This window comes from Pogoniulus pusillus, chromosome 22 (genome assembly GCF_015220805.1).
Source record: "Pogoniulus pusillus isolate bPogPus1 chromosome 22, bPogPus1.pri, whole genome shotgun sequence".
Classification (NCBI taxonomy): domain Eukaryota; kingdom Metazoa; phylum Chordata; class Aves; order Piciformes; family Lybiidae; genus Pogoniulus; species Pogoniulus pusillus.
Window position 1 is genome coordinate 15,525,863 of NC_087285.1, and position 24,701 is coordinate 15,550,563.

Here is a 24,701-nt window from a genome sequence, read left to right on the forward strand (position 1 = left end):
GCCGGGAGGCGGGGACGCGAACGAGCCCCGAGGGCCGCCCTGTCGGTGATGTCATGCTACCGCCCCGCCTGCCGCCGCCGCAGTGACAGCTCCGCCCGGGCCCACTCGAGCCCAACCCAGCCGAGCCGCGTAGCCGGAGCGGGAGCGGGGCGGGCGGGCCGGCTATGGCTGACGACTTCGGATTTTTTTCCTCGTCCGAGGGGGCCGGCGCCGAGGAGGACCCGGCCGCCGCTTTCCTGGCCCAGCAGGAGAGCGAGATCGCGGGTATCGAGAACGACGAGGGCTTCGGGCCGACCGATGGCGAATCGGCCTCCACCCCTGCCGGGCAGGCTGCCCCACCGGAACCGGGTGAGAGCCGCGCCGCGCTGGGCGGTCATGGCCGAGGGCCGTGGCCCTGTGAGCACGGAGGGGGCTTCCTCCCCCGTGGGGTCTAAAATAGGGCTCTGCCCCCTCTTGTCCAGAGGGTAGGGAGGGATTCCCATCAGGCTGCAACCCCCGTGGGCCTGAGGTTCCCCTGGGATGCACGGTATTCCCCATGGATGATAGGGTTTATGGTACAGCCGCATTGGGCCGGCAGCGGGGTCCCCCAGTGGACGAGGCCGGCATCCCAGCAAGGGATCCCCATGACCTGTACTTCGTCCCAGAGGGCATGACGTTGGGGTTGCCTCTCAAGCATCAATATGTGAGGTGAATCTTGAGCTGGGACTTGCTAGCCGTGGGGTGGTTTCTGCCTCACATGTGAAGACTGAGTTCCCTGGGTTGGATGAACCCTTGTCTCTGTGTCTCAGTACTCCCAGTGTAAAGAGGTATCCAGGTGGTGCTGAGGACCAGTGTCAGCCCTGCCCCCACAGACAGGAGAACCCTTTAGGATGCAAAATGGAAGGCAAAATGGGGACATTGTGGCCCTAAACCCTGCAGGTGAAAAATGCTAATCCTGATCTTTGGCCTCCAGTCTACAGAGCAGAGACGCAAGGTCTGCTCTCTGCATAGGCTTGGGTGCACTGTTGTCACAGTTCTCTGGCTCCTTCCGCTAACCCAGGCCCACGAAGCCTCCTTATGCTGGCTGTGGATCCGTGATTTCACCTTTCCACATGCAGGGCCACGGATGCAGATCTGGGCCAGAGAGGTGCTGACACCGCAGTGATAAATGCAGTCAGACAGGCTGGAGCTGGGTGCAGTCAGAGCTGCACCTTGGGGGTGAGCACTGTGTGGCTGGCTCTTGCCTGAGCTGTGCTGTAGTCAGGTGGCTGGCTCTGCCCATGGCTAGCTGGCTGGTAGAAACTCTGTGGTTGTCTCAGGGGAGAGCTCAGGGGCTTGAATGTGCCTCTTTCTGAACCTCCTCTGTCCTGGCAACAGACAGCCCTGCGTGGGGCTGGCCCTGGTGTGCATCTCTCTGTTCCCTGGGTCCAGGTGCCAGATAAGGCTGTGCCCCAGCTGTGGATGTCAGTGGGGCCTCGTTCCCAGCCCTAACCCTACATCTTGTCCCAAGGGCATCTCCCTGGGTGGGTTCCTGAGAACCTGCCCTTCTCTGATCGGGGAGCACACTGCAGTGTTTCTGTGGGCTCTGTCTCTGGCAGGGTTGCCTTTCCTTCTCAGCTCTGTGCCTCTGGGAACTCAGCCAACAAGCTCTAGGTCAGCTCTCTGCATCCATTGGCAGCCTCTGCCTGATACTTGCGGGTTGGAGTTGGTTAGGTTGTCTTTGTACAGCCCGATCACTTGCCTGTGTCCAGCCTTGTGCCTGGAATAGTTTCCCTAATCTTCAGATAAGATAAAACTCCAGTGAAAATACCATGAAGACATAAATACCCGAAGAGGCTTGTCTGGGGGAGATGCTGGCTAAACTCCACCAAGGACATGAGATCATGGGGCCTGGCCCAGATGTGTGAGGCACTTGCGAACAAATGTGTTGGGCTGAAAGTGGCACAGACAAACTCCCATGAACTGATGTGCTTCATTTTGATGAACATCAACCCCCTCTGTGCTCAGTTGCAGCTGCCATAGTTGTGTTTTTCTGTTTGTTTTTCTCTAGCTGGATTGCAGAATGGGGGAGCCACTGTCAATGGAGATGTCTTTCAGGTGAGAGCTCAGCCCCTTGCCCTAGCCCAGTGCTGCTAAGGGAAATTGGGTGGGTATGGGGCCACCATTCTGCTCTTCTGCTCACAGGATTGACCATAGTTTGCTGTGCAGCCACAGAACAGCTATGATCCTGCTGGAAAGGGCTGGGTCTCATGAAGGAGTCCTGATTGCTCCATTCTTCCACCTCTTTGAAGAGAGAATTGGTCCCACCTTCTATGACCTGCCCCAAATGTATTTGCAGGTGGCCTGTGCCCTGAAGGAGCACCAAGGCCCTAAGAACAGATGATAAATCCTCCATTCCTCACAGAAGCCTCCACTCTTCAGCCTGGATAGCTCCTGGAGGCCCCCAAGCCAGTCAAGAGCATCTCTTGGCAGACACCAGAGCCAGGATAGGACTGCAATGGAATGCTTGCTTTGATGAATTCACAGCATCTTCCATTAAACCCGCTCACCCCATGGCCAAGAGTGGTTTGTGGGGACTGCCCATGGGAGTCTTAGCTCACTCTGGGAGCCCAAAGTGCACCTCTGCTGGCTCCAAAAGTTGTGCCAGCATCTGACAAACCCTTTAAGCCACTTGGTGCCCAGCTGTGTGGCATGTGCGCTGCCTATACCTTGTTTGTGGGATGATAATCACATCAGAAACAGGACAGAGTTAATTAGATTGGGGATCTCAAAGGAAAGCCATAATCCTATTGCTTAGTTCGGTGTTAGGCTGGGCATCCTGGCCAGCAGAAGGTGTTATGAGCGGTGCTGAGACATTGTGGTGCTGGACATGGTGGGAGCTCTGGGCAGCTCAGCTCAGAGGACTGAGAGAGACTCTTGCCTGCAGGCTGGTATCCTGACAGAGCCACGGTACCTCCCTTGGGCCTGCCTCTCACCTGGCTTCGTTCTTTCTCTTGTGACCAAGCCTACAATGATGGGACCAGGGAAGCTTGTTGCTGGTGGGGAGCGTGTCACAAGCCTGGGGGCTGTCCTCTGCTGTGGGGCAGCCCAGAGGATGTGAGAGTGTGTTGGCAGTAAGCAGCCAGTCAAGAAGGGCAATGCTGGGAAGTCTTTGTGGGTGACAGGCCCCAGGACTAGGACAGCAGCTTGGGCAGTGCTTCAGGGACAACATCCCAGATGTCCTAGGCTGTCACACTCCTTACCTCCTATATTAGCTTGTCTTGAGTGCTGAGAGTGTGGAGCCCTGCTCACAGCTCTTCAAGTTGGCTGGGCTGTGGGAAGAGCTGGTGTTGATGGTGAGGTGCTCACATCCTGCAGGAGTCCAACGGTCCTACGGATGCCTATGCAGCCATAGCCAAGGCTGACCGGCTGACTCAGGAACCTGAGAGCATCCGCAAGTGGAGGGAGGAGCAGAAGAAGCGCCTGGAGGAGTTGGGTGAGACCCAAGGCCATGCATGGCCACATTTGTAACACTTCATGGTGTGGCAGTCAGGGCTCTTAGGGTGCCTCACCAGCAGGTGATCCTGGTGGGTGCCTCTTCCAGAGATATACTGCTCTTGGGGCAGTGGTGCCTTTCACACAGTACTTGTGGGGGCTGGAGACAGGTCTGAGGCACTGTCCTGCCTGCTGAGGGGATACCCAGCAGACCCAGTGTGTGCAAGTCTGGCTGATGGTGTCTGTTTCGCTCTGATGTTAGATGCAGCATCAAAGGTGACTGAGCAGGAATGGCGTGAGAAGGCCAAAAAGGACCTGGAGGAGTGGAACTTGCGTCAGAACGAGCAAGTGGAGAAGAACCGGGCCAACAACAGGTATGCTGGGGTCAGCATGGCCACGAGGGTTGCAACACAAGCTGCTGTGCACCAATATCTGCCTTCCTGGCATATCTGGGTGCTTCTTTCCCCGTAATAGGGTCTAGCCTTGCAAGGATGGAGCTTTGCCAGGCAACCAGGAATGCCCCAGGGCTTTGAGCAGCTCCAGTGCCTGGCTGGGCCCACTCTGGGATCTTTATGCCTCCTTTCCCCTCCATGGGCCTCGCATCAGGCAGAGTTGGAGCACTGTCTGTGCAGTCCTGCTGTCACTAGGAGGTTTTCCTGGTGCCGTCTATGCTGTGATGAGTGGGTCACGCTCTGCAGGAGGATGCTAACCCCCTCTCTGTTTCTCTCTTTCTAACCCTCTGCCTGCCTGTCTGCTCTGCGCTCTTTCTCTGTCTGTGCCTCGGGGGCTAGGATCGCTGACAAAGCCTTTTACCAGCAGCCGGACGCCGATGTGATTGGCTATGTGTATGTGCCTCTTACATATCCTGCCCTGCAGGGTCTGGGTGCACTGGCCCCAGTACTGGCTGCCCAGCCAAGGGGAGGGGGGATGCTGTGAGGTCCTCGGCCTTGGTGAGGTCCTGGAGGGAGGATTATGCAGCTGAACGTCTCTAGATGGAGTTTCAGGAGGCATGTGGAGCTCCTAGAAATGCCCTTGTGGGGGCTGTTTGAAGAGGCAAAGCCCACAGGGTCTTATGCCTTTTGGAGGATGACTCTGGGGGAGGAGAAGTCTTGGAAGCAGGCAGATATCCCAGTGCTCCTGGATGAATGATGTCTTAGGTGAGCGCAGCCCTGTGTATTGTATGTCTCTGGATTCCAGAAGACACTAAGCTCATTGGCTGGAGCAGTGGGAGAGGAAGCGGGGATGCAAGGGCTTCCTAGAGAGGTGGGAGGGTCTGCTTGGAAAAGCTGCTGTCAGTGACAACACTCAATGTCTCCACAGGGCCTCGGAAGAAGCATTCCTTAAGGAGTCCAAGGAGGAGACCCCGGGCTCTGAGTGGGAGAAGGTGGCCCAGCTCTGTGATTTCAACCCCAAGAGCAGCAAGCAGAGCAAGGATGTCTCACGGATGCGCTCGGTGCTCATCTCCCTCAAACAGACGCCCCTGTCCCGCTAGCTGCTGCCTGGCACAGCCGGGAGCACAGCAGGGCAAGGCCAGGCTCACCAAGCCGGGTAGCTTCATGGGGCCAGCCCAGGAGGGGCCTCATCCTGCCTGCCTCTGCTACCTGGTGCATGCCTCGGCTGTCAGTCACCAGTTGTAACTCTCCCTATGGTTTTCCTTTGCTTAAAAGGTGCATCAGTCTCTTTTTACACTTATTTATTACTGTGGCATTTCCCTAGGAAGCAACACTGGGTGGCAGAGTGGAGTTAGTGGGGGAGCCCCAGCAGGAGGTTGTGCCCAAGGGCCTGGCTGAATGGGAACGGAACCCCCACCTAGTGTTCTGCACCTCACCCCTGTGCTGAGAATAAATCTGCCTGTGGCTGTCCCAGTGCTGGGCAGCTGCAGACATGGCAGTCCTGTGTCTGGGCCTGGGTTCCAGGCCTGAGACAGTGATCTTAGTGGGACCCCAGGCTGCTGCCTGCCTTTCCCACGAGGTTTAGAGCAGAGCTGGCGCAAGTTGGCGAGGGTGGAGGAACGGCCCTGATTCAGCTCCACACTGTAAAGTCTTGCAGGAAGCACAGCTGCAGTGTGATGCTACCAGGCTGGTGGGGACTGACAAATGTGAGTGCAGACCTATGCTGGGGCAGGACTGCCCAAGGTTGCCCCAAACCCAGCAGAACTCTTCACAGCCTGGCTTTGCACTCCAAAAGCTGTTGCAGTATCCGTGTCCCATCTGTCTTGTGTGCCAGGCAGCGTGGTGGTGCAGAGCAGTGAGTGTTCAGGAAGTTTTCTGTCCCCCCTCCAAGACCACCAGCAGTGGGGAATGTGATGTGACAGGTTTTGGGACCCTTGGCTCTGCTCTGTTCCTTAGGATGGGAGATGGAGGCTGCATGGTTGCAGGGAAGGAGGTAGGAAGATCTAGCTGCTATAGGGCAGGTCAAGCTCCTAATTCCCAAACCCAGGGCTCCAGAGTAGGACTGGGCAGCTTGTGCTGCCCCTGGAAAACAACCTGCACATTTGTCTGCAGTTGCCTTGTGGCTTCTCTGTGTCCCCCACTAAATTTACAGACCTGTGGTATTTTGGCAAGATGCCTCCATCCCACTTGCTGCCCCACAAGGCACACACTTTCCAACCCAAACACCAGCTTTCTCTCCTCTGTTTGGTGGGATTGGCACCAGTCCCTCCAGCTCAGATGCACAGCCTTGGAAATCTGCCAAATTCATGGCTAGCTGGAGAGGGTCAGGCCCGCATTCACCCTGCTGTGGGGTAGCCTTGAGCTTGTGCCCCAGATCCGGTTTAGCTGGGACTTGGGAAGAGCTTGCAGCAGCAGGCTGGGGGGACATGGAGCAAGAACCTGCTTGAGCCTCCCTGAAGAGCCTTGCTCAGCTAAAAAGCAGATATGCAGAGCTATCTCGCCCTGCAGTGATGGTTCCACAAGTCAGGAAGGTCACTTGTCCTGCTGCTGCAGCCCTTGTTGAGTGACACAACACCCTTGATCTGGGCATGGGCTCAGCAGTGGTCTGGGAAGGGAAATGGGTGTGTAGGGACTCACTCGGTGTTGGGATTATGCCCCCTTGTCTACAGAGCTGATCGCTCCCACTGTCCTCCTGCGTTCCAGCATGCCTTTGCAGCTGTGCTGTGGTGCGAGATAGGGTCGGGACTCGGCTACCTGCCTTTCAGTGCGGGACAGCAGGAAGCGCCCTCTGTCTGCTTCTCGGCGGCAGGGAGCATCACTGTGCTCTGTCCCTCCAGCCTCCACAGGCAGCCGGGCCTCCGAGTCCCCCAGCTGCAGTGCCCCCGTGTCAGGCAGGAACAGCCAACTCCTGGGGAGCCATGCCCACAGCTGTTCTACATCCCCTCGGCTTTGGTATCTGTGACTGTTCAAATTACCTGTTACAATAAACCAACATCTCCAATCCTAGAGGGCACTGTCGTCTTTCTGCTTCAGCAGTGCACATGTGTGTGTTTGGGACACAAAGCCCCCTGCAGAAAGGAGGGGTTGGAGGAGACCCACAGTCTACATTAAAAAAAATAAAAGAGGAGCAAAGGGAAGAGGCAGAGGGATAAGGGGCAGAGGGTTTGCAGTAGGCCAGGGCAGCAGCACCTGGGGGCTCTGCTCTGCCCGTGGGGACCTGCCAGCTCCTGCATATCCATCCAGGCTGAGCCGCTCCCATCCAGCTGTGTCTGTCTCCAGGCTACACTCAGAAATACGACCACCAGCTGCCTCTCACAGCTCTGTCACAAGCTGGCCGGGCTGGAAGTGCCAGCAAGGCAGCCTAAAGCAGCTGCTTTGGGGAAAGACGAGCAGGCAGCAACTGGGCAAGGCAGGCAACATTCGCTGCTCCCCAGTGCCAAAGTGGAGCTCACTTTGTGATGTCTTGTCCTCTACCCTCGTGTGTCAGAAGTGACCTCTGGTAGGTGAGAGCCTTCCCTCTCTTTGTGCAGGCCCAAGAACACAATTCCCTAGACAGGACCAACCAAGTGCTTGTTTGTGGGCAATACTGGGTTTCCCTTTCACCCCATCCACCAGAACTGCCTGTAAGGGCAAACCAGGCTCAGTCAGCTGGAGAGCCACCATAGTACAGGGAAGGCCAGGGTGCAGGCAACAACATGCAGACATTCAGACAGTCTGGAAACCCTACAGAAACTTGTGACAAGGGGGCACAGCAGCAGTGTCAACAAGTGGTTGGTGCCCTGTCCCCTGCAGGCATGTGCTTTACTTACAGGTACAGGCTGCTGCAACCACACAATAAAGCAAGCCTATGGCCAGTGTCCTCCCAGCCCTGTGGCCTTGCTTAACAAACACTCTCACTATGATCCAAATGATTCAACAGTGGGACTTGGAACCACCCACCACGATGTTTGCCGTGACTCAGGTGAAGCAGATCCCTCTGGGAAGGGAGCACTTGCTCAGCAGCCAGTTCCAGCTCACGGTAAGCAGCAAGTTGTGCAGGAACAGGCTCCCCAGCTAAAGCAACAGGAGCAGCAGCAGCACAACTTGGAGAGCCCCATGTTTGGAAATGTGAGCTCCCACATTGTTTTCACAGGGAGCTGCATCTTTGAGTCCTGCTTGCCATCACCACAACTTCGAGGTGTCCACATCTGCTCCCTTTCCCTCTGTGATGGTTTGAGGCTAATTGGCATATTTTACTGGGAGAAATTAAATCCTTAGCTGTGAGAAGAAAAAAAACCAACAGTACCTTATATCACCCATTCTCCTGCTGAGAAATGCAACAAGTCAAAATATAGATAAGACACTTTTCACACACTTCTCAGTCAGCTCTCACTTCTGGCTGTGACTTCTTTTGGTCTGGTCCGTGTGGCTGTCTCTCTGCCTCAACAGTAATCAGACCTAAGCCCTTTTTTACTCTAACCCCCTTGTCATCTTTTTGACATCTCAGATCTCCAGATTTATCATATGAGATACACGTGAGTTGATCTGGTTATTTCTGAAGGGAGGGAAAGAGGGTTTGGGTCAGGAGACCTCCTAAGGACTCTGATTTCTAGGAGGGGTATTGTGTTTCTGTATTACTATTAACTTGTATATAACCATATAAATGTATTTGTGTATATATATGCTTGTAAATTGTGCTAAGCTGTAAATATAGCTTCATTCCTTAACTTCCATCTGGTTGAGTCTAGTCTGAGTAATTTTTCCTAAGTGTGTGTGTGGGGGCAGGTAGCACCCAAACCATCACACCTTCCTGCACTCTCTTCTGGCTTCTCAGTGTTCTGCAATCCAGTATCAGACACAATTCATTTTATTACTCACCAGTTGCAACCAAACAGATTACATATTCTCCCCAAACAGCTTGTCTGCTGCTTATGAACTCTATCCTACCAGGATCAAGTCATAAACAGAGCTGTTTCTTCCAACCCAGGCAGATCATTTCTCAAATGCTGGTGCAGCACCTGACTAAAGCCACTTCTCAGTGCAGACCATGACCTGCAGGACACCATTTTATGAGACCACCAAGCACAGACAAGAGGTCTGCCAGATGTGGAGAGCCTTAGTGAAATGCAGCCTCCAGTGTTTCAGGAGGATAAGCCCTCAGGGAATTAACAAATGCCACAACCTGTATTTCAGATTCATCACAGAGGTGTATTACCTACATTTACACTCCTCTGGATCACAGAGCTTCTCTGACACTGCCTCCACCAAGACATCACAAATGTCTCTAAGAAAACTCCATCTGCAGTCAGAATCCATGCTGACAACTGGGCACCAGCACATTACCCACGGCTGCAGCTTCTTTCTTGCCTGACTTCACTTCCTAGACTTCATGGCTGTGACCACCATGCCTCCCAGGAGGGCCACGAAGGTTAAGCCCTGGGCCAAGACACGTGCCCGCATCATCTGCTGAGACCGACGGATGTTGCCTCTCTTGAAGCTGATCAGCCCATAGGTCAGGACGCCAACAGTGCAGAGGCAGCCTGCAGAGAAGGACGAAGGGAAGACAAAAGGACGCTGAGCAGCTCAGGGGCTACGAGGACGAGCTTACACCTCCCTGCCACCTTCACCTAAGCGTAGCTGGCTCGTTAGACAACACCTTCAAACATCAGACACGACCTCCCCCGAGGGCAGCCCCTTGGGGTTGGGCTCAGGAAGGGCCGAACCCTGCTCCCAGCCCTCCCCCGTCACCCAGCTCGATGGCCCCGGCCTTTCCAGTCCCTCAGCCCTCACGCCGTCCCTTCCTCACCGAGAGGCACCAAGGGGTTCTCGCGCGTCTTGCGCAGGAATTTCTCCCCAAAGCCCTCCTCGCTGAACATCGGCAGGCGGCTGGGTTCCAGGGGAGGAGGCCCGGCCGCCATAGCTGCGGCCCGCAGGGAAGGTGACTACCCGCGGCCCTGTCCGGCCACCGTAGGCCGGAAGCACCTCCGCGCTCCCGATGCCCAATGGGAGAGGAGAACCGCTAACTCCCCTCCTCTGCCGCGGAGCATTCTGGGAGTTGTAGGCGCAGCAGGAGAGCCCAGGCGGCGGCGCCCCCGGGTGAGACTACACTTCCCGTGGTGCCCGCGGGGCAGCTGGGCCCAGCTCTCGGAGGCAGCGGCAGCAGCGTGGGTTCGCCATGCCGAAGGCGAAAGGGAAGAGCCGGCGGCAGAAGTACTGCTACAACCTCAACCGCAAGCGTCTGTACCGCAGTGCCCGCCGCCGCGCTGCTCCGCGCATCGCCTGGTGAGGGCCGTGCCGGTGGGCACACGGCGGGGCGTGGGTCACTGCGCGGGCCCTGGGTCCGTGCGGGATGGGTGTCCCGGGAGTCTCTGCTGCACGGCTCGGTGGGCGCTTGGGGGGCGCTCGCCTGTGGGAAGTGGAACGCGCGGAGAGGGCAGTTCACGATGTCCCTGTCTTTCCCCACGCAGCTCGCACATCCGCCATGCCTGGGACCCGACCAAGTCGGTGGCTCAGAACCTGGCCGAGATGGGCCTGGCCGAGGATCCCAACAAGGCCGTCCCCATCCCTAAGAAGCTGTTAGTAAGTGAACGCCACTGGGGAAGGGGCAGTGGGCCTTGACTACTGCAGTTTTTCTGGGGACGCGGAAGGTAAGGTCTCCTCCAGGACACAGAGGAGAACCACAAAACTCATCAAAGGGCAGGAGTACCTCCCTCGTGAGGAAAGGACAAGAGAATCGGTGTTGTTCTGCCCGGAGAAGGGAAGGCTCTAGGGAGACCATATCACCTTTTAGCACTTATAGGAGGCGTACAAGAAAGACTGGGGTAGTCTTTTTAGCAGAGTCTGTTGTGATGAGACAAGGGGGGACTGATTTAAACTAAAAGGGATGTTCAGACTAGATATACAAAACAATTTTTTTACAATGAAAGTGGTGAGACACTGGCTCAGGTTGCTCAGAGATGTGGTGGATGCCCCATCCTTGGATACATTGGAGGTCAGGTTGGATGGATCTTTGAGCAACTTGATCTAGTTCAACATGTCCCTGCAAGAGGATTGGACTGGGTGACCTTTAAAGGTTCCTTCCAACTCAAACCATTCTGATGTAAGGCCAGAATTGGGAAAAGCAGTGTGTAGAGCAGCCTGCCTTGGAACGCAAAGCACGTAGCTCTGGATCAGTCTCTGTGGGTGGATGGATTTCTTATCTTTATTTCATATGCTTTTCTTGGAAAGATCCTGTCATGGGAACGAGGTATGGTGTCACAAGGAAATAATGACCTTTGGAACAAGTATAAACTACTTCAGTCTCCTAGGACTTGCCAGAGAGGTGGAGTTGGTAACACTGCAGCTGAGTTGCTCCTGATAATAAGGAAAGTCTCTGCCAGTCTGGCCAGCATTGCCAGTCTGACTTCAGTGTATCAGTGGGCAACACTTCCAAGCAAAGGGTAGCTCCACAAAATGTGAGACTTTTAAAACAAGCAAAGAGAAAAAAAGCCAGCAATGACTTGTTTGGTGTTTGTCTCTGTTCACACAATATTGCTAGCTTAATGCCATAAGTAAGGCTCTGTTTAAGTCAGTCCTTGGAGTCACTGTATAAGCAGTTTGGAGTTTTGGGAGCAATATGTGGGTTCACAGATCACTTCTAAATGGGCTTTTTTTGAGTTTCCTTCTTTCTCATTTTGCCCAGAGGATGGAAGTGGAAAGTGATGGAGAGGAGCAAGGAAAGAAAATAGTGCGGAAGCCCTACGTGGTGAACGGTCAGTGCCGCTTCCATCCTGCCCAGGGAGCACTTCACCATCTGCAGCCCTGGCGAGTTTCCTGCTGAACCCCACTGCTGCCATTGCATTTGAGTCTCTTCTAAGTTTCCGTGTGTTATCTTGTCTCATCTTATGTGCTGACAGACTGCTTTAACTTGCTGTACTGTACCAGGAAGGCTGTTTGTTAATTCTTGTCCAGGCTTGTGGGTTTGTAGGAGTGCCCTCTCCCTGGCAGCAGTCAGATGGGTGTTCCCAACCAGGTCACAGCTAAGCCTGGCCAGCAGCTCTGCCATTCCCTTGTGTCCTCTAACTTAACGATTTTATTTTTTGTTGTACTTGTGCTTCCCTTTTCACAGTATTTCTATCTGTTCCCCGACAGGGGGGCACCAGTGTGACTAGAAACTGTCTGCAGGACTTTGTGTGCTTTAGTGATGGGCTGAGCGGCTCTGAACAGTCTGCTCTGCAGCCTAAACAGAAAGGCTCCACTCATCATGGTGTGAGGCCTGGATGCTGCAGCCTCTGGGAAAAACTATTGTCTTATTTGTTTTCCTGCACTATCATGCTGGGAAGCGGCTCTGTGTTTGTAAGCAGCCGAGCTGTACTGCAGGATCACCTCATTTCTGCAGTACTGGTAGGGCTTGGTCTGCAGAAGAGGCTGGGGGTCTCTGAGGTGCTGCTTGCTTTCCTCCCCTGCTTGATGTGGTCTCTGTTCTCTCTAGAGATGGAATATGAGGCCAGTCTCCCTGAGAAGAAGTCAAACACGCTCTCACGAGACCTCATTGACTATGTGCGGTACATGATACAGAATCACGGGGAAAACTACAAGGTAAGTACTGGCTGTGCCAGATCGAGGGGCACTCAGTCCTGGATCTTCTGCAGGATGGGAATCACTAATCCTCTGCCCCGGATCCTGGTTTAGTCAACTGATTGTTAAGGGGAAGCAGCACTGTGAAACTCGACTTGGTCCCTATCTGAGTCAGCAGTGATTGCAGCTGGCCTGGGTGGGCCTTAGGGGTGAAGGCAGACTGGTTTGATGTTTACTCTTGGGGCCACTCCTCTTACCCTCTTTTTTGTCACAGGAAATGGCTCGAGATGAGAAGAACTACTACCAGGATACCCCCAAGCAGATTAAGAGAAAAATCAATGTATACAAGAATTTCTATCCTGAGGAATACAAGGATTTCATTGCATCACTCAAGCCAGAAAAGATGGTTGTGCAGTGACTGCCCTTTTTCTTGGATTTGACTGTTAAGCGTAGGCTTGATGTGGCCATTTCCTGAACCATGTGGGGACTGACAAGCTGTGCCTGCAAGCTCAGCTGTGTAAAGCCTCTGCTGATGGAGCAAGGACCTTCATTAGGCAGAGACAGTTATAACCAGGCATGAAAGACTCTTGGCTGTGGCTTGTAGAATTTGGACTGTGTTGTGCCGACTGCCACACAAAGGTAGCAGCACTTCTTTTGCCTTTTTGAAATAAATTGCTCTTTCAGGCTGGTATGAATGATGTGTTCATGAGCTCTCACTTGCCACAATCCCACTTCACTGAGTTCCTGGTGCCAACGTGTGGGACATGGGCATCAGGTGCTTGTCACCCTCTGCAGCAGTGGGGTTGAGGGCCAGCAGGGTGTGGGCAGAACTTGGGATTTTGCTGGTTTCCCTGTAGGTAGCAGTGGTTGGAGTAGGGCCATATGTTGCTTCCTTCTCCTACAAACAACTTTCCTGCCTGGAGCTTGGAAGACCAGGTTGGGGGCCCCTTCCCTGCCAAGGAGCTGAGATCAGAGCAGAGCAGAGTGGTCAGCTGTCTTTATTGACAAAAGAAAGAAGTAACTGTACAAAAGGTTTCATAGCAGAGACCAGCTGTCACATACTCTATTTCCCTGATGTGCTCCCCAGCTTCTCAATCTGTGTTACAGGATCCAGTGCTCCATGGCTGAGCCATCAGTCTCCTGCCTGCAGGTAGGGCATACTGTGGTTCTTGAGATTGGCTCCTTCCCCATCTCCCTGAGGCAGCTGAGAGTGAGACCAGGCAGGGGGGAATGCCTACTGAGTGCAGTTCCTACCAAACAGCCATCATCTTTTAAGCAGGATTTTGAAGAGAGAGTTTAGGGTATTGAAAGCTGTGCTCAGCCCCAGCAGAGGACAGCCTGAGCTGGGTATTCCCACTGATGTATGCTGTAGTGGTAGTGCTGCAGTGCAGGCCTGCACACTGGCAGCAACTCCTCATGTTTTTAAGGAAGAAGAGCCCATCTCCTGGGAGGAGATGTTCATGGCAGTTGGTGAAAAGGCAAGCTTGTTTTTTCAGCCCCATTCGTTCAAATCCTGCTGCTATGAAGGGCTTCACAGGGCTGCTGTGAAGGTGTGGAGCCCTGCCCCGCGTTCCACTTTCCTGCTCATCAAGAAGTAAGAGCCATGTTTATGCCTCCGTCCCAAGGAGGATTTTGTCCCTGAACTGGGGGAGGCAGCTACCCTCTCCCTGTGGCAGAGAACAGAGCCTGCTGTTTGTGTTCCCTGAGGGCAGCTGTGCTACAGCTCAATCCAAAACCTTGTGGGATGCAGCAAACGCCTCAGCACTGGCAGCCTGCTACCAACAAGTCTGAACTCCAGAGGTTCAGCAGCTGCTTTTATCTTTGCACCATGGGCCCCTGAGAAGCCGTGCCAAAGGTGGAAGTCTGTCTGGCCCCGTGTGGGCTTAAGACTGAGAGAGCAAAGTGACCAGCAGGTTCTTCACGTGGAGGACACTGTTAGTGGTGCTTAAGCTGTCCCAGGTTGCACTGGTGGGCAGGAGGAAGATCTCCCGCTCACTGTTGACCGTCTGCAAGGCCAGCTCCTCCCACAACTCTGCCGTGCTCAGGGCATTGCTCTTGTCCTGCAATGGAGAGAGGCAGCTGCTCAGAAGGGGAACAGTGCTGGGAGAAATGCTGCCAGCTGGCAGGGACCCAGTCCTGCCTGTGTGGTCCTGGCAGAGACTGTGCTCAGCCAAGGCTGCCTTGCTCTCATACTGGAGTTGCTTTGGTGCAGGCTAAAGGGAAGCAGCACGAGGCATGTGCTTGGCTCCTGCCTGGGGAACATATTTCTCCTTGGGGATTTTGCATGCTGCTGCCTGGGTGCTCTCCTAAAACTCATTAGCTGGGGCACTGGTAGTGGCAGCTTTGCTTCCTATGAAGACTGGAAAAGACAGGCCCCAAGAAATAAGACTCTGCAAGAGATAGGGAGTTTTGGGTGTTAGTGTTTCACTTAGGGGCCCTGGGGAGGGACAGTTTAGCTGGGAACAGCTACAGTCATCTGCAGGGGCACACAGATGGACACCCACCTGCTTGTTGGCCAGCACGACCAGGGGCAGCAGAGGCTCAGCATCCAGCAAGGCGTGCAGCTCCTGACGTGCCGTCAGCAAGCGCGACCTGTCCACTGAGTCCACCACAAACACCAGCACGTGGGCCTGGCTCAGGTAGTGGTGCCAGTATGCTCGCATGTTCTGACTGCCACCCACTGTGGGAGATGGTCAGGATTAAGCACTTGAGTGAGGGTGAGTGGGTCTGCCACCACCCTGCAGCACCCTGGGGAACCACATCTCTGGTTTCCCAGGCTGCTCCCACCACTTGGGATGCTCTGCATCCTCAGCCTGGTGCCAGCAGGTTGGTGACTCTCTGGGCTGTGCTGGCTCAGCTCTGGGGGCACAGTGGGGGCAGGCCAGACTTACCCTCTAGTAGGTCCATCTCCAGCCCCTCTACACAGAGCTGGGCAGAGTTAAAGGCATAGGTGGGAGCGATGTTCTTCCTGGCTCTCTGGCTGCAGATGTAGTGCAGAATGCTGCTCTTCCCCGCTCCATCCAGTCCCAGCACCAGTACATGCCGCCAGGTCACCTGTGGGGAACAAAACAGTGGGGGATGAGATGGGTGGGGCACCAGTCTTGGGAGCCTCAGCCCCATGCTCAGGCAGCTGGTTGGGTGACCAGTCCAGAGCAAGGAGTCCTGCCATTGCCCACTGCACGTCAGTCTCCAGCCTGGTGGGCTCCGGTAGGGATTCAGGCAAAGGGATGCCTTGCCCAGTAGGACAGGCTGCAGGAGGGTCCCCAGGGGCCGTCATCCTGGGGAATAACCTGTGGAATACACCCTGGCCGGCTCCAGGGCGTACTGGCCCTGGCCCTTCCTCTGCCCCACGTGCTCGGGGGGATCCCGCAGGCCATCCAGACCCTTCCCGTGATTATCAGCTTGGAGATCCAGACCTCCGGTCCCTTCCCCGGCTGGACGATCTCAGAAATGTGGGGAACCTGGAGGGATCCCGACGCAGTGCCCCAGACACTCCCTGATGGGTTTGGTGAGAGCTCAGTACGGAGCTCCTGGTGTAGATTATCCCGGCAAGATCCCAACCCTTCTCCTGCCCCGCGATGAACCGGCGGTTCCAGTGGGGATCCCTCCTACCCCTTACCGTGTCACCAGGGGCTTCTCGTTCCCGCAGCTCTTGCAGCTCCCGCTCCCACCACCCGCTCCAGTCGGTGCCAGTAGCGGTGCCACGGAAGTAGATCTTCCAGGCGATGAAGAGAAGGGAGCCGAGGGCGGCCACCGCGGCCACCAGGGTCAGCGTCAGGTCCCGGAGGGCGCGGGGCGCACCCATGCGGCACCGGCACTGTGCGGCCGCGGCGCAGCTGCGTCCCCGCCACCGGCTGCGTCCTTAGGCGGGGCGCCAGCGCCAGCTGTGCCCGCCTTTAACGTCACTTCGGCACTTAAAGGGGCCGCTCCGGGGAGAGCGTGGTGGATGGTGGTGACAAGGGACAGGGAAAGAGAGAGAAGGAGGAAGGAAGGGATGGTTGGATGCGTGGATGGGTGGACAGAGAGGGAAGGGGAGCTGGAGAGATAGTGGGATGTTAAGATGGAGGGACAATGGGAAAAGGGAGGAATACAGCAGGGCGAACTCAGCAACTGTGCTGGCAGATAAGCCGTGCCTGGACCCACACCCACCTGGCACCCAGCACAGCAAGAACCCACGGGCCCAGGGATTGTGCCTGCTGCCTGTCAGATTTGTTTATCATCAGCTTGGGGGAAGTGGCGCAAGCAGCCCGGCGTCAGGCCAAGCTCCACTAGGAGCAGCTGCAGGATCTCCTCTGGAATCACTGTGCCCGGCTGCCAGACCCACTGCCGGCGTACGGGTGGGCTGAGCACACCTCGGAGGGACCCACACGTTTTGCTGGCACAGCTGGTGCGCTGTCAGGCAGGCGCAGGCGGCGGGTGTGCCGAGGTGGGCAAGTGCAGGCAGCACCGCCTCGGTGGGCCCGGCCCGCGGCAGCGGAGCCCGCCAGGACCGAGGCGCGGAACGCGCTCAGCCCTCGTGCCCGCCCCTGCCTGGCCCCGCCCATCGCGGCCGCCCCGCCCATCGCGGCCGCCCCGCCCATCGCGGCAGCCCCGCCCCGCGCGGCCTGGACGCCACCTCCCAGCGTGCCCCGCGCGCTGCCGCCAGCTCTCGCGAGGCCCGCGCGCCGATAAGGAGCGCCCCCGGGGCCGCCCCTGCGCCGCTGCTGCCGGTGGCGGCTTCGCCATGGCTGCGTTCGGACTGCGCGCCCCCGGCCCGCCGCCCCCCGCCCAGCCGCGCTAGTTTCTGCTCGGGTGCCGCCGCTATGAACTCGCGGCAACCAGATGCTCCTGGTAAGCCTGCTCCCCTTTCGCTCCCGCCTTTCTGCTTACCGGCCCGGTTAGGCCGCGGCCGTGCTGAGCGCTGCCCTCTCTGTTCGCAGCGCTGGAGCAGGGCGGTGGGGCCCGCCCGGGCAAGATGTCGCTGCCCGTCGGTGTGCCGCGTCGGGCCTTCAGCTACGACGATGGCCTGGAGGACACGGCGCCCATGACGCCGCCGCCTGCAGACCTCTGCGCCAGCGTCCTGTGGAAGGAGCCGATCATCCCCGAGCGCAAGTACCAGGAGCTCTCGAAGGTACGGGCCGGCCGGTTGCCGCGGCTGCCCTGGCCAAGGAGTGTTGCTGCAGCCTGGCTCGGCAGATCTCTTACCTGGCTTATGTACGGCACCGGGCAAGCTGCCCTCCGCCTGCTGCATCGGAGACCTGCTGAGTACTGGTAGCCCTCGGAAGATGTCAGGGATAAGGGTCAGCCTTGTTGCCTGGTCCTGTTATGGGAACGCAGAACTGTGTTAAGCTCAGGTTGTTCTGGGAGTATGCTCGCTATGGGAGACTTTTTATTTCGGTGAAAGAACTCCAACCAACCGAAATAAATCGACAAGAAAACCCCATCCTAAAACCAAACAAAACTGTAAGCAGGTGTTATTAAACCAGAGCAAAAGGGTAGACTTAAGATGAATGTGTAAGCAGGTTGCCTTGAGCAGCTGTGGATGCAACATCCCTGGAAGTGTTTAAAATTGGGTGAAATAAAGCTTTGGGCAATCTCATTCAGTGCAAAATGTCTCTGCATGAAGTAGAGAGACTGGATGGTCTTTGAAGATCTCTTCCAACCCACACTCCTTGTAGAATGACCATGGGATGCTTTAAAACAGCTAAGGACTAGCTGGTTTAAATTTAGGTACTGCTTTCTATGGTTGAAGTGAAGTCAAATGTTTTTTTAAGGGAAGCAATTAACTCTGCATGCATTTGAGTTTAAGCTCCAGCTTTTAACATAATTTGGGTTTAAAATCATTCTTGTGGAATGTGCTTAACTTGAAGTTGTGCTTTAGCATGAAAAGCAAACTGACAAGTCAGAGAGCAGCATTTCTTGTGCGAGGAGGAGGAAGTCCTTGATTCACGGGATTTCATTTCTTGTTTTCAAGCATTCATTTGCCCTCTGTTGCTGGGGTCTTGTGATAAGTGCTGGGGCTATGACCAGTAGATGTACAAGAAAGTGATGCAAAGGATAAGGGGGAAAGAGTATGGAAACACCAGTGTCTAATCTGGGTGACTGCTATGCTGTAAATAGCTGTTGAGCTCTGTGTGGGAGGGTGCTCTTGCCTAGTTGACCTTGAAGTCCAGTTTGCCATTAGGAGAATTGGATTAGATGCCTTTTTTGTCCTATGACCTTTTTGTACTTAAGCTAACAACTAGTTGGCTCTGAGCCCAGTATGTTCTTTGCTAAAAAAAACATATGTTTCAAGCTCTAAATGTTCCTGGGCTGTAGTGTGAACATTGTAGGGGTTTCTTCTATGGGATACAGTCAGCTTACTGGAGCAGTTCAGCCTTGTGTCTCACTTGAGTAGTCAAAGATGTGTCTTGGCAAGCTGCTGAGATGTTTTCTCATCTTTAACTGTACCCTGATTCTTCCCCACAGATGGAGGAAGGAGATGCTAACATGAATGCACCTGTCATAACTCCTTCATCATCCACTGAGAGTGTGAACAGGGTACCTGTGGTGAAGGCCAAGGCCACTCATATCATCATGAACTCTCTCATCACAAGTAAGAGCTCTCGTCTGTAGTGGGGTGCGGGCACCTTAGTAATGCCTGAAGGGAACTAACTACCAGAGCGCTGGGACAGCTTGTGGGTTCAGACCACCTCTGCTCTTGAGCTGTAGGAAGTTTTTTGGAGGATCCTTCTAGAAAAAATGTCAAGAAACTAGGGGGTAGGCCATTCTTGCTGCCTCTGTCTCCAGGTGCTGGGTGATGAGGGAGGAGTGCTGGGTTGACTGCGTGCTGATAGGACACACCATCTGTTGCTGCTGTGCAGAGGCGGCTGTTACACTGTTTGCTTATTAACTTGCTCTTTCTGAATGGCAGATAAAGCTCCAGAGCCAACTGGTGTGGAGAGCTGAGATACTGTGTGAAGAGGGCACATGCTGGCAGTTGTTACTTAACAGCAGAACAGCTGTCTTGCTAACAGTAACCCTTTAAAAACCAAACAACATACCTCATAAATCATGATGCTTTAAAATCAAATTGGGTCAGTTATGTTTGCAGAGAAGACATGCTCATTTGCAATGAGCAATTATTCATGTGTTAATCTGTCCCTGCTGCCTCTTCTAGCAGCTGGGATCTGAGCTTCATCATTTCCTCTGAGCTGTGCTTGCAAAGATGTCTAGGTATTTTTTCAGACCAGCATTTTGGATTAGATATATATTTGCACTTATTTCAGTCTTGGCTCAGAAATAACCTACACATCAGAAGGTAACATCTGAGAATATGGACTTTCTTCTGGAAAGCAGCTCCTGTTCTAGTCTAATGATAAAATGCTAATCTAGTTATAACTGTGCCAGCCTAAACATAGGGTAAGAAGTTAGGAGCTCAAACTTTTACCTTTCAGGAAGAACACCTAGTCACAAACTGGAAATAAGCAAACATCCTCTAGGTTTCTCCTGCAGTGCTTTATCCCTGCTAATAACTTCAACATTATTGGGAGGTGTTACTTATTTGAGAGACATTGGGCTTTTCCAGTAATCTTTGTGCTCTGCTCCCTTCTGATTTAAGTCATTAGGGAGTGAACATCTTATACTGGTAGTGGGGGGAGAAAGTGCCTTTTTTTGAGAACTGAAGTTGGTACCAGTGGTGGCTCTGTATTTGGCTGAAACAGCTTATTTCCCCTGATCTGGGATCACGGGGAGGAAGTCTTCAGCACCTGTTCTGCAGGGATGTAATTGTCAGATTAGCTAGTGTGGGCAGCTTTTCAGAAGACCCTTTTTTGCATTTTGTTGCCTGAAACTCCTTTTGAATCTAGAGGGTCATTTAAAGTCCAGATTATTGAGATCTCTTCTATTTAGGGAGTTGCAATTAGGAGGGATTCAGCAAGCAAGATGGGTTTAATTTGTAATACATCTGGTCTAGGAGAAATCACTTGCTGTTTGTTTGCCTTGACCCTATGACTCGGGTGTCAGAGCTTCATCTTTCTACCCCTATCAACTCCTCACAACATGTAGATGTGAATGATGAAAGGGAAGGTCTTGTGTTCAGTTATTTAAATTGCCTTTTTTACTGAGACAGCTTGTGATGGCATTCCTGGTGAGTATGTGCTCTTGTTCGTTCCAGAGCAGACTCAAGAGAGCATTCAGCGCTTTGAGCAGCAGGCAGGCCTGAGAGATGCTGGCTACACTCCTCACAAAGGCCTCACTACTGAGGAGACCAAGTATCACCGTGTGGCTGAGGCAGTCCATGTAAGGCTTTCAGTCCATTGTTAAAGATGTTACCAGCTTCCATATTAAAGTAGTGTTAGCCTTTGTAGTTTTGAAAGAAGTCATCTTCACAAGTGGAAACATCCTGATGGAACCTAGTTTTCTTGCCCTGTCTTTGAATGGTGCCCTGTAATTGGCTCTGGCAATTGATTGTCCCAAGGGAACTTGTAAACAATACATGTCTGATGTGGAAGTTAGCAGATGAAACTGGGCTTGCCTCTTACTGGAAATAAAAACAGAGGTCTTGAATTAACATGTTCTTGATGAGCTTGGTTGACTACAGTGATCTTGCAGCTGGAGTTTAATAGCAAACTCTCACAGTGTACCCCTGTGAGGTCAAAGTTTCACTGACAGTGTTGAACTGTGTTAGTGTAGCTTGGGTAGCCACAGGGAATGTTCTGAGCGGGTGCCTGTGTAGTTGGTGTTTGAACTGTAACTGCCCTTCAAGCGACTTCTAAGTTCATTTTGTACTGACTTGGAATGGCTTGGTTCACATACACCCACTTCCTGTTTATCTGCTGGCCAGGTGTGCTCCTCAGATGCAGTTCATCTCAGTGTATCTTCTGAATGAGGTCTGGTCTTGCCTTTATTAGAGAACTTGTAGGACTGAGAGCTTTGTCACTCAGTGCTGGAGGACCAGTCTTGACTTTGATGTTTAGACTTGCTACCAGGTAGCTGGACTGATGTGTAACCTGGCTCTGCTGCATCTGCAGGCTGCCTATGAGTTCTGGTACGGTGCAGAGGATTTCTGCAGTTGCTCTGAGTTGCAGAGTGAGCTGTAGCTGTTGTTTTACTTCCTGTATCCTAGAGGATGTCTTGAGCATACATTTCCTGAATGCTTGTATCTGACAGGGAAAGATGCAAGAATTGCAATACTGACTTTAGCTTTAGGTAAAATGGCACTTAATACCCACTGTCACCTGATATCAGAACTGCTCTTTGTTTCATATCTTGTATTTAAGATCTGTTGCTTCCATGTTCTCATGTCTCAACAGAAGCTAAAAATGCAGAATGGAGACATGACAAAAGATGACAAACAGACTTCTTCTGCTCAGTCCACCCCAAGCAGCACACCCCACTCCTCTCCCAAGCATAGAAACAGGTAACTGTCCTAGCAGACTGCTGCCTTATTTGGATTTCTCCCCTTAGTCTGTCCTTGACTGGTTGAGAGTTATTTGTAGGATTCACTTCAGCAGCCTGTAGCAAAACAGAGTGTGCTATGGATTTGCATTGGATACATCCAGATGTTGAAAGCTTTTGGAACTTCACCATACATATATTCATCCTGGGCAGCAAAAAATCTGTTAAGATTGTTTAAATTGTCCCTGTTAACTACATGAAGTGACCTCACTGTGCCAGGAACTCTGCAAGTATTCATTCTCATGCCTCATCTCGTACACATCAATGATTTTTCTCTAGGGGCTGGTTTAGTCAGGGATCCTCTGCTTCTATCACTGGCCCAGACTTTGCCATGGAAAAACCAGGGGACAACTTGCCATCTGAAAGATGGAGCTTTTTTGGACCTAGAGCAATCCAGAAATCCACCACAGATCCAGGTATGTCCTCTTAAAATCTTCTGACCTGCAAGAGCTAGAGGAGAACTGTCAAGACACCAAACCTGTAATTGTTTGTGGAGCCTTATCCTTCTTGCCTTAATACTTTTGAGGACCACCTTTGTGATCATATGATTTCTATGTCTGAATAGGCAAAACTTATGTTAAGGATATGAAAGAAGTAAATTGCACTGAGATGCAGTGGAAGGACAGGACATAAAGACAACAGCTTTTTACTCTGCTGTCAGGTGGAACCAGGACTGGAAGTGCCACCCACTGATGTGGGATAGTCGTTAGACTGAATGAAACTTCTGGGTCTTCTGTAGACTTTCTGCAGTGAGACTGTCTAATCCTGGAAGCAGTGGGAGAAGAGTTTGGCTAGTTTTTCTGGCTCACTCTTGCTGTGATTTCTTTTCTTATCAGGAGGATTTACCATCCAATCCTATAAAGGTGCCCAGAAGCCTTCCCCGATGGAGCTGATGCGTGCTCAGGCTACTAGGATGTCGGAGGATGCAGTCACATTCAAGCCACCCAAAATGGACATTCCAGTCACAGAAGGCAGGAAACAATCTTCACGTTCCCATAATATCAAACCTCGGGATCTCAATGTGCTCACTCCCACAGGGTTCTAGGAAGAATGCTTCTGGTGTCTTTAGTGAGCTACAGAGTATTGTAGGTGCTGCTTCCTTACCCTGTTGTGCTGCACTAAACTAGGAAATTCTCCCTTCCAGCTCTTCGTCTCAGAAAAGGAAACAGTTGTGACTGTCCTCCTAAAGCCAGTCTTGGAATAACTCCTGTGCTAACACCAGACCTGCGCAAACCACCTTGTCTGCTCTCTTGTCCCACTTCAGTCTGCTAGGCTGCACTAGACATGCTTCCTGGCACACTGCACCACAGTAAAACCTTAAACCATATTTTGTGGGGCAAGACTGCATGTGGTGTGCAAGCAGGCTGGCTTGTCTACCTGTAGTCTGATTGTCCTGTTCTGCTCGGTGCTCAAATACCCTCAGGAGGATTTGGTTCTGACTGGCATGTACAGAACACCAGCAGAAAGTTATGAAAACAAGCAAGGACTGAAAAGTGCAGCAGTAACTTCCAGAAGGAAGTTGCTCTGGGTTTAAATGTGGCACTGTCTGTTGTGCCCTTGTAGTTCATCACCTGGTACTTCCTTGTCCTTGGAGCTTTTCTAAGGGAAGAGCAGAGTGATGATTCTAAGATGCTCTTGCTAGAAAGGCAGGGAACACAGTGTGATGACATCTGCAGTAGTGAGGAAAGATTGCTTCTCTTGCCAATCTCCATGTTCCTCCAAAAAATGTGGAAATGACCAGAGCTGATGTGGCTTGAACCAAGTAATCCTTTCTTTTCTTCAAAACATCACTGTCCTGCCTTCTGTAAAACAGATGACCTGATGTTATGGCACTCTGGATGCTGCTTAATTTGGGTGTTTTTTTTTGGTAGCACCTTGTATGAAGTGTATTTGGCACCAGGGACACTTCTCAAATGAGTCTTTTTTTAATTGGCATTAAATACATCTTTCAGGGTTAGGGGAGGGATGAGATCAAGGCTGGATATGCCTCCCTGCTGTGATACAGCTATATGTAATTTTTAGCCTAGTCAGAAGCACTTTTTTGGGACAACTAACACTTGCTTTCATGAGAAATGGAAAAGTACAAGAAACTCTGGGCTATTTTATAAGCCCTTAAGCACTATAGGTAGCATTGCTCTGTAATCTTCACCTGTCCTGTGGCAAATGAGTTTCCTCTTTTGATCTCACAGTTGTGTTGCAGACCGCCCTCAGCCATCAATCAGCAGGCTTTGTGTAGTGGTGAGGTGGCAGCAGCAGCCTTGCCTCTGGTACTGGAAGCTTCTCTGTAGCCAGGACATTATGCAGAGGTTACTTAACAGATAGTAGCCAGTGAGGTCTGGAGTTTCTGTTACCTTAAACCAAACATTCCCCCTCCAGAGGGTGAGGCAGGGTTGGCTCATCTCACAAGCTGCGGTCCCCTCTGAAGAAGCATGCTTTGTGGCTTTGCATCTCAAGCTCTGCCAATGATGTGTTGTATTGAAAGTCTCCCACCCAAGCAAGCAGTTTTCACTGCCACCACTCGTTTGCACCTTGGCAGTCAGTCTCTTGTTTGACATTAATTTATTTGTCTGCATTCATGTTGAACATGTGTGTGATTTTTTTTGTTTGGTTTATTACAAGAAAATAAAACTCTTGTGAATGGAGGTCCTTGGTGTGTGCTAGTGCTGATGAAGCATCTGTGGGAGAGATGTGGTGTTGAGATTCTGCCTAATAAGGCTTTGGCAGCGCATACATCAGGGTAAAATGTTGGCTCTAGCACTCCCTTTTGACAAGATAGGTTTAAAGCTAGTTCCTGCCTTGTCTTGGACTTACGTAGGTGAAGCTGAACATTAAATCCTTGTTTTCTTGAGCTATTCAAATGGAGCCTGCTTCTCTTGCAGCTTGTGTATTGTTTGCACTTGCATT

At 52.8% G+C, this 24,701-nt stretch overlaps 5 protein-coding genes across 7 annotated transcripts; 3 read left to right on the forward strand and 2 right to left on the reverse strand.

The window, feature by feature from the left end:
• The first annotated feature begins 69 nt into the window (after nt 1–69).
• On the forward strand, nt 70–5,145 carry CLTB (clathrin light chain B). Of its 2 annotated transcripts, XM_064161915.1 has the most exons (6): nt 70–348; nt 2,030–2,076; nt 3,337–3,454; nt 3,716–3,827; nt 4,245–4,298; nt 4,774–5,145. In XM_064161915.1, exons 1-6 carry the CDS (start codon nt 165–167, stop codon nt 4,943–4,945), a joined length of 687 nt encoding a protein of 228 aa, XP_064017985.1. In that variant the 5' UTR covers nt 70–164; the 3' UTR covers nt 4,946–5,145. The 2 variants fall into 2 exon arrangements, with proteins under 2 accessions (XP_064017985.1, XP_064017986.1); XM_064161916.1 differs by lacking the exon at nt 4,245–4,298.
• A 3,866-nt stretch (nt 5,146–9,011) lies between these two features.
• HIGD2A (HIG1 hypoxia inducible domain family member 2A) lies at nt 9,012–9,807 on the reverse strand. The gene is made up of 2 exons (XM_064161918.1): nt 9,631–9,807; nt 9,012–9,364 (listed from the first exon to the last, which is right to left on the reverse strand). Exons 1-2 carry the CDS (start codon nt 9,740–9,742, stop codon nt 9,198–9,200), a joined length of 279 nt encoding a protein of 92 aa, XP_064017988.1. The 5' UTR covers nt 9,743–9,807; the 3' UTR covers nt 9,012–9,197.
• A 118-nt stretch (nt 9,808–9,925) lies between these two features.
• On the forward strand, nt 9,926–13,075 carry NOP16 (NOP16 nucleolar protein). Its single transcript, XM_064161917.1, has 5 exons — nt 9,926–10,106; nt 10,292–10,403; nt 11,506–11,575; nt 12,295–12,401; nt 12,655–13,075. The coding sequence occupies exons 1-5, from the start codon at nt 10,000–10,002 to the stop codon at nt 12,796–12,798; spliced, it is 540 nt and encodes a 179-aa protein (XP_064017987.1). The 5' UTR covers nt 9,926–9,999; the 3' UTR covers nt 12,799–13,075.
• Nucleotides 13,076–13,362: 287 nt separating this feature from the next.
• Nucleotides 13,363–16,851, reverse strand: ARL10 (ADP ribosylation factor like GTPase 10). Of its 2 annotated transcripts, none has more exons than XM_064161912.1 (4): nt 16,000–16,834; nt 15,272–15,434; nt 14,885–15,060; nt 13,363–14,440 (listed from the first exon to the last, which is right to left on the reverse strand). In XM_064161912.1, the coding sequence occupies exons 1-4, from the start codon at nt 16,183–16,185 to the stop codon at nt 14,264–14,266; spliced, it is 702 nt and encodes a 233-aa protein (XP_064017982.1). In that variant the 5' UTR covers nt 16,186–16,834; the 3' UTR covers nt 13,363–14,263. The 2 variants fall into 2 exon arrangements, with proteins under 2 accessions (XP_064017982.1, XP_064017984.1); XM_064161914.1 differs by lacking the exon at nt 13,363–14,440 and adding an exon at nt 14,447–14,770 and having other exon boundaries at nt 16,000–16,851.
• A 183-nt stretch (nt 16,852–17,034) lies between these two features.
• On the forward strand, nt 17,035–24,439 carry KIAA1191 (KIAA1191 ortholog). Its single transcript, XM_064161925.1, has 7 exons — nt 17,035–17,210; nt 17,300–17,490; nt 18,828–18,954; nt 20,515–20,639; nt 21,653–21,759; nt 22,077–22,213; nt 22,634–24,439. Exons 1-7 carry the CDS (start codon nt 17,183–17,185, stop codon nt 22,840–22,842), a joined length of 924 nt encoding a protein of 307 aa, XP_064017995.1. The 5' UTR covers nt 17,035–17,182; the 3' UTR covers nt 22,843–24,439.
• The last annotated feature ends 262 nt before the right edge of the window (nt 24,440–24,701 follow it).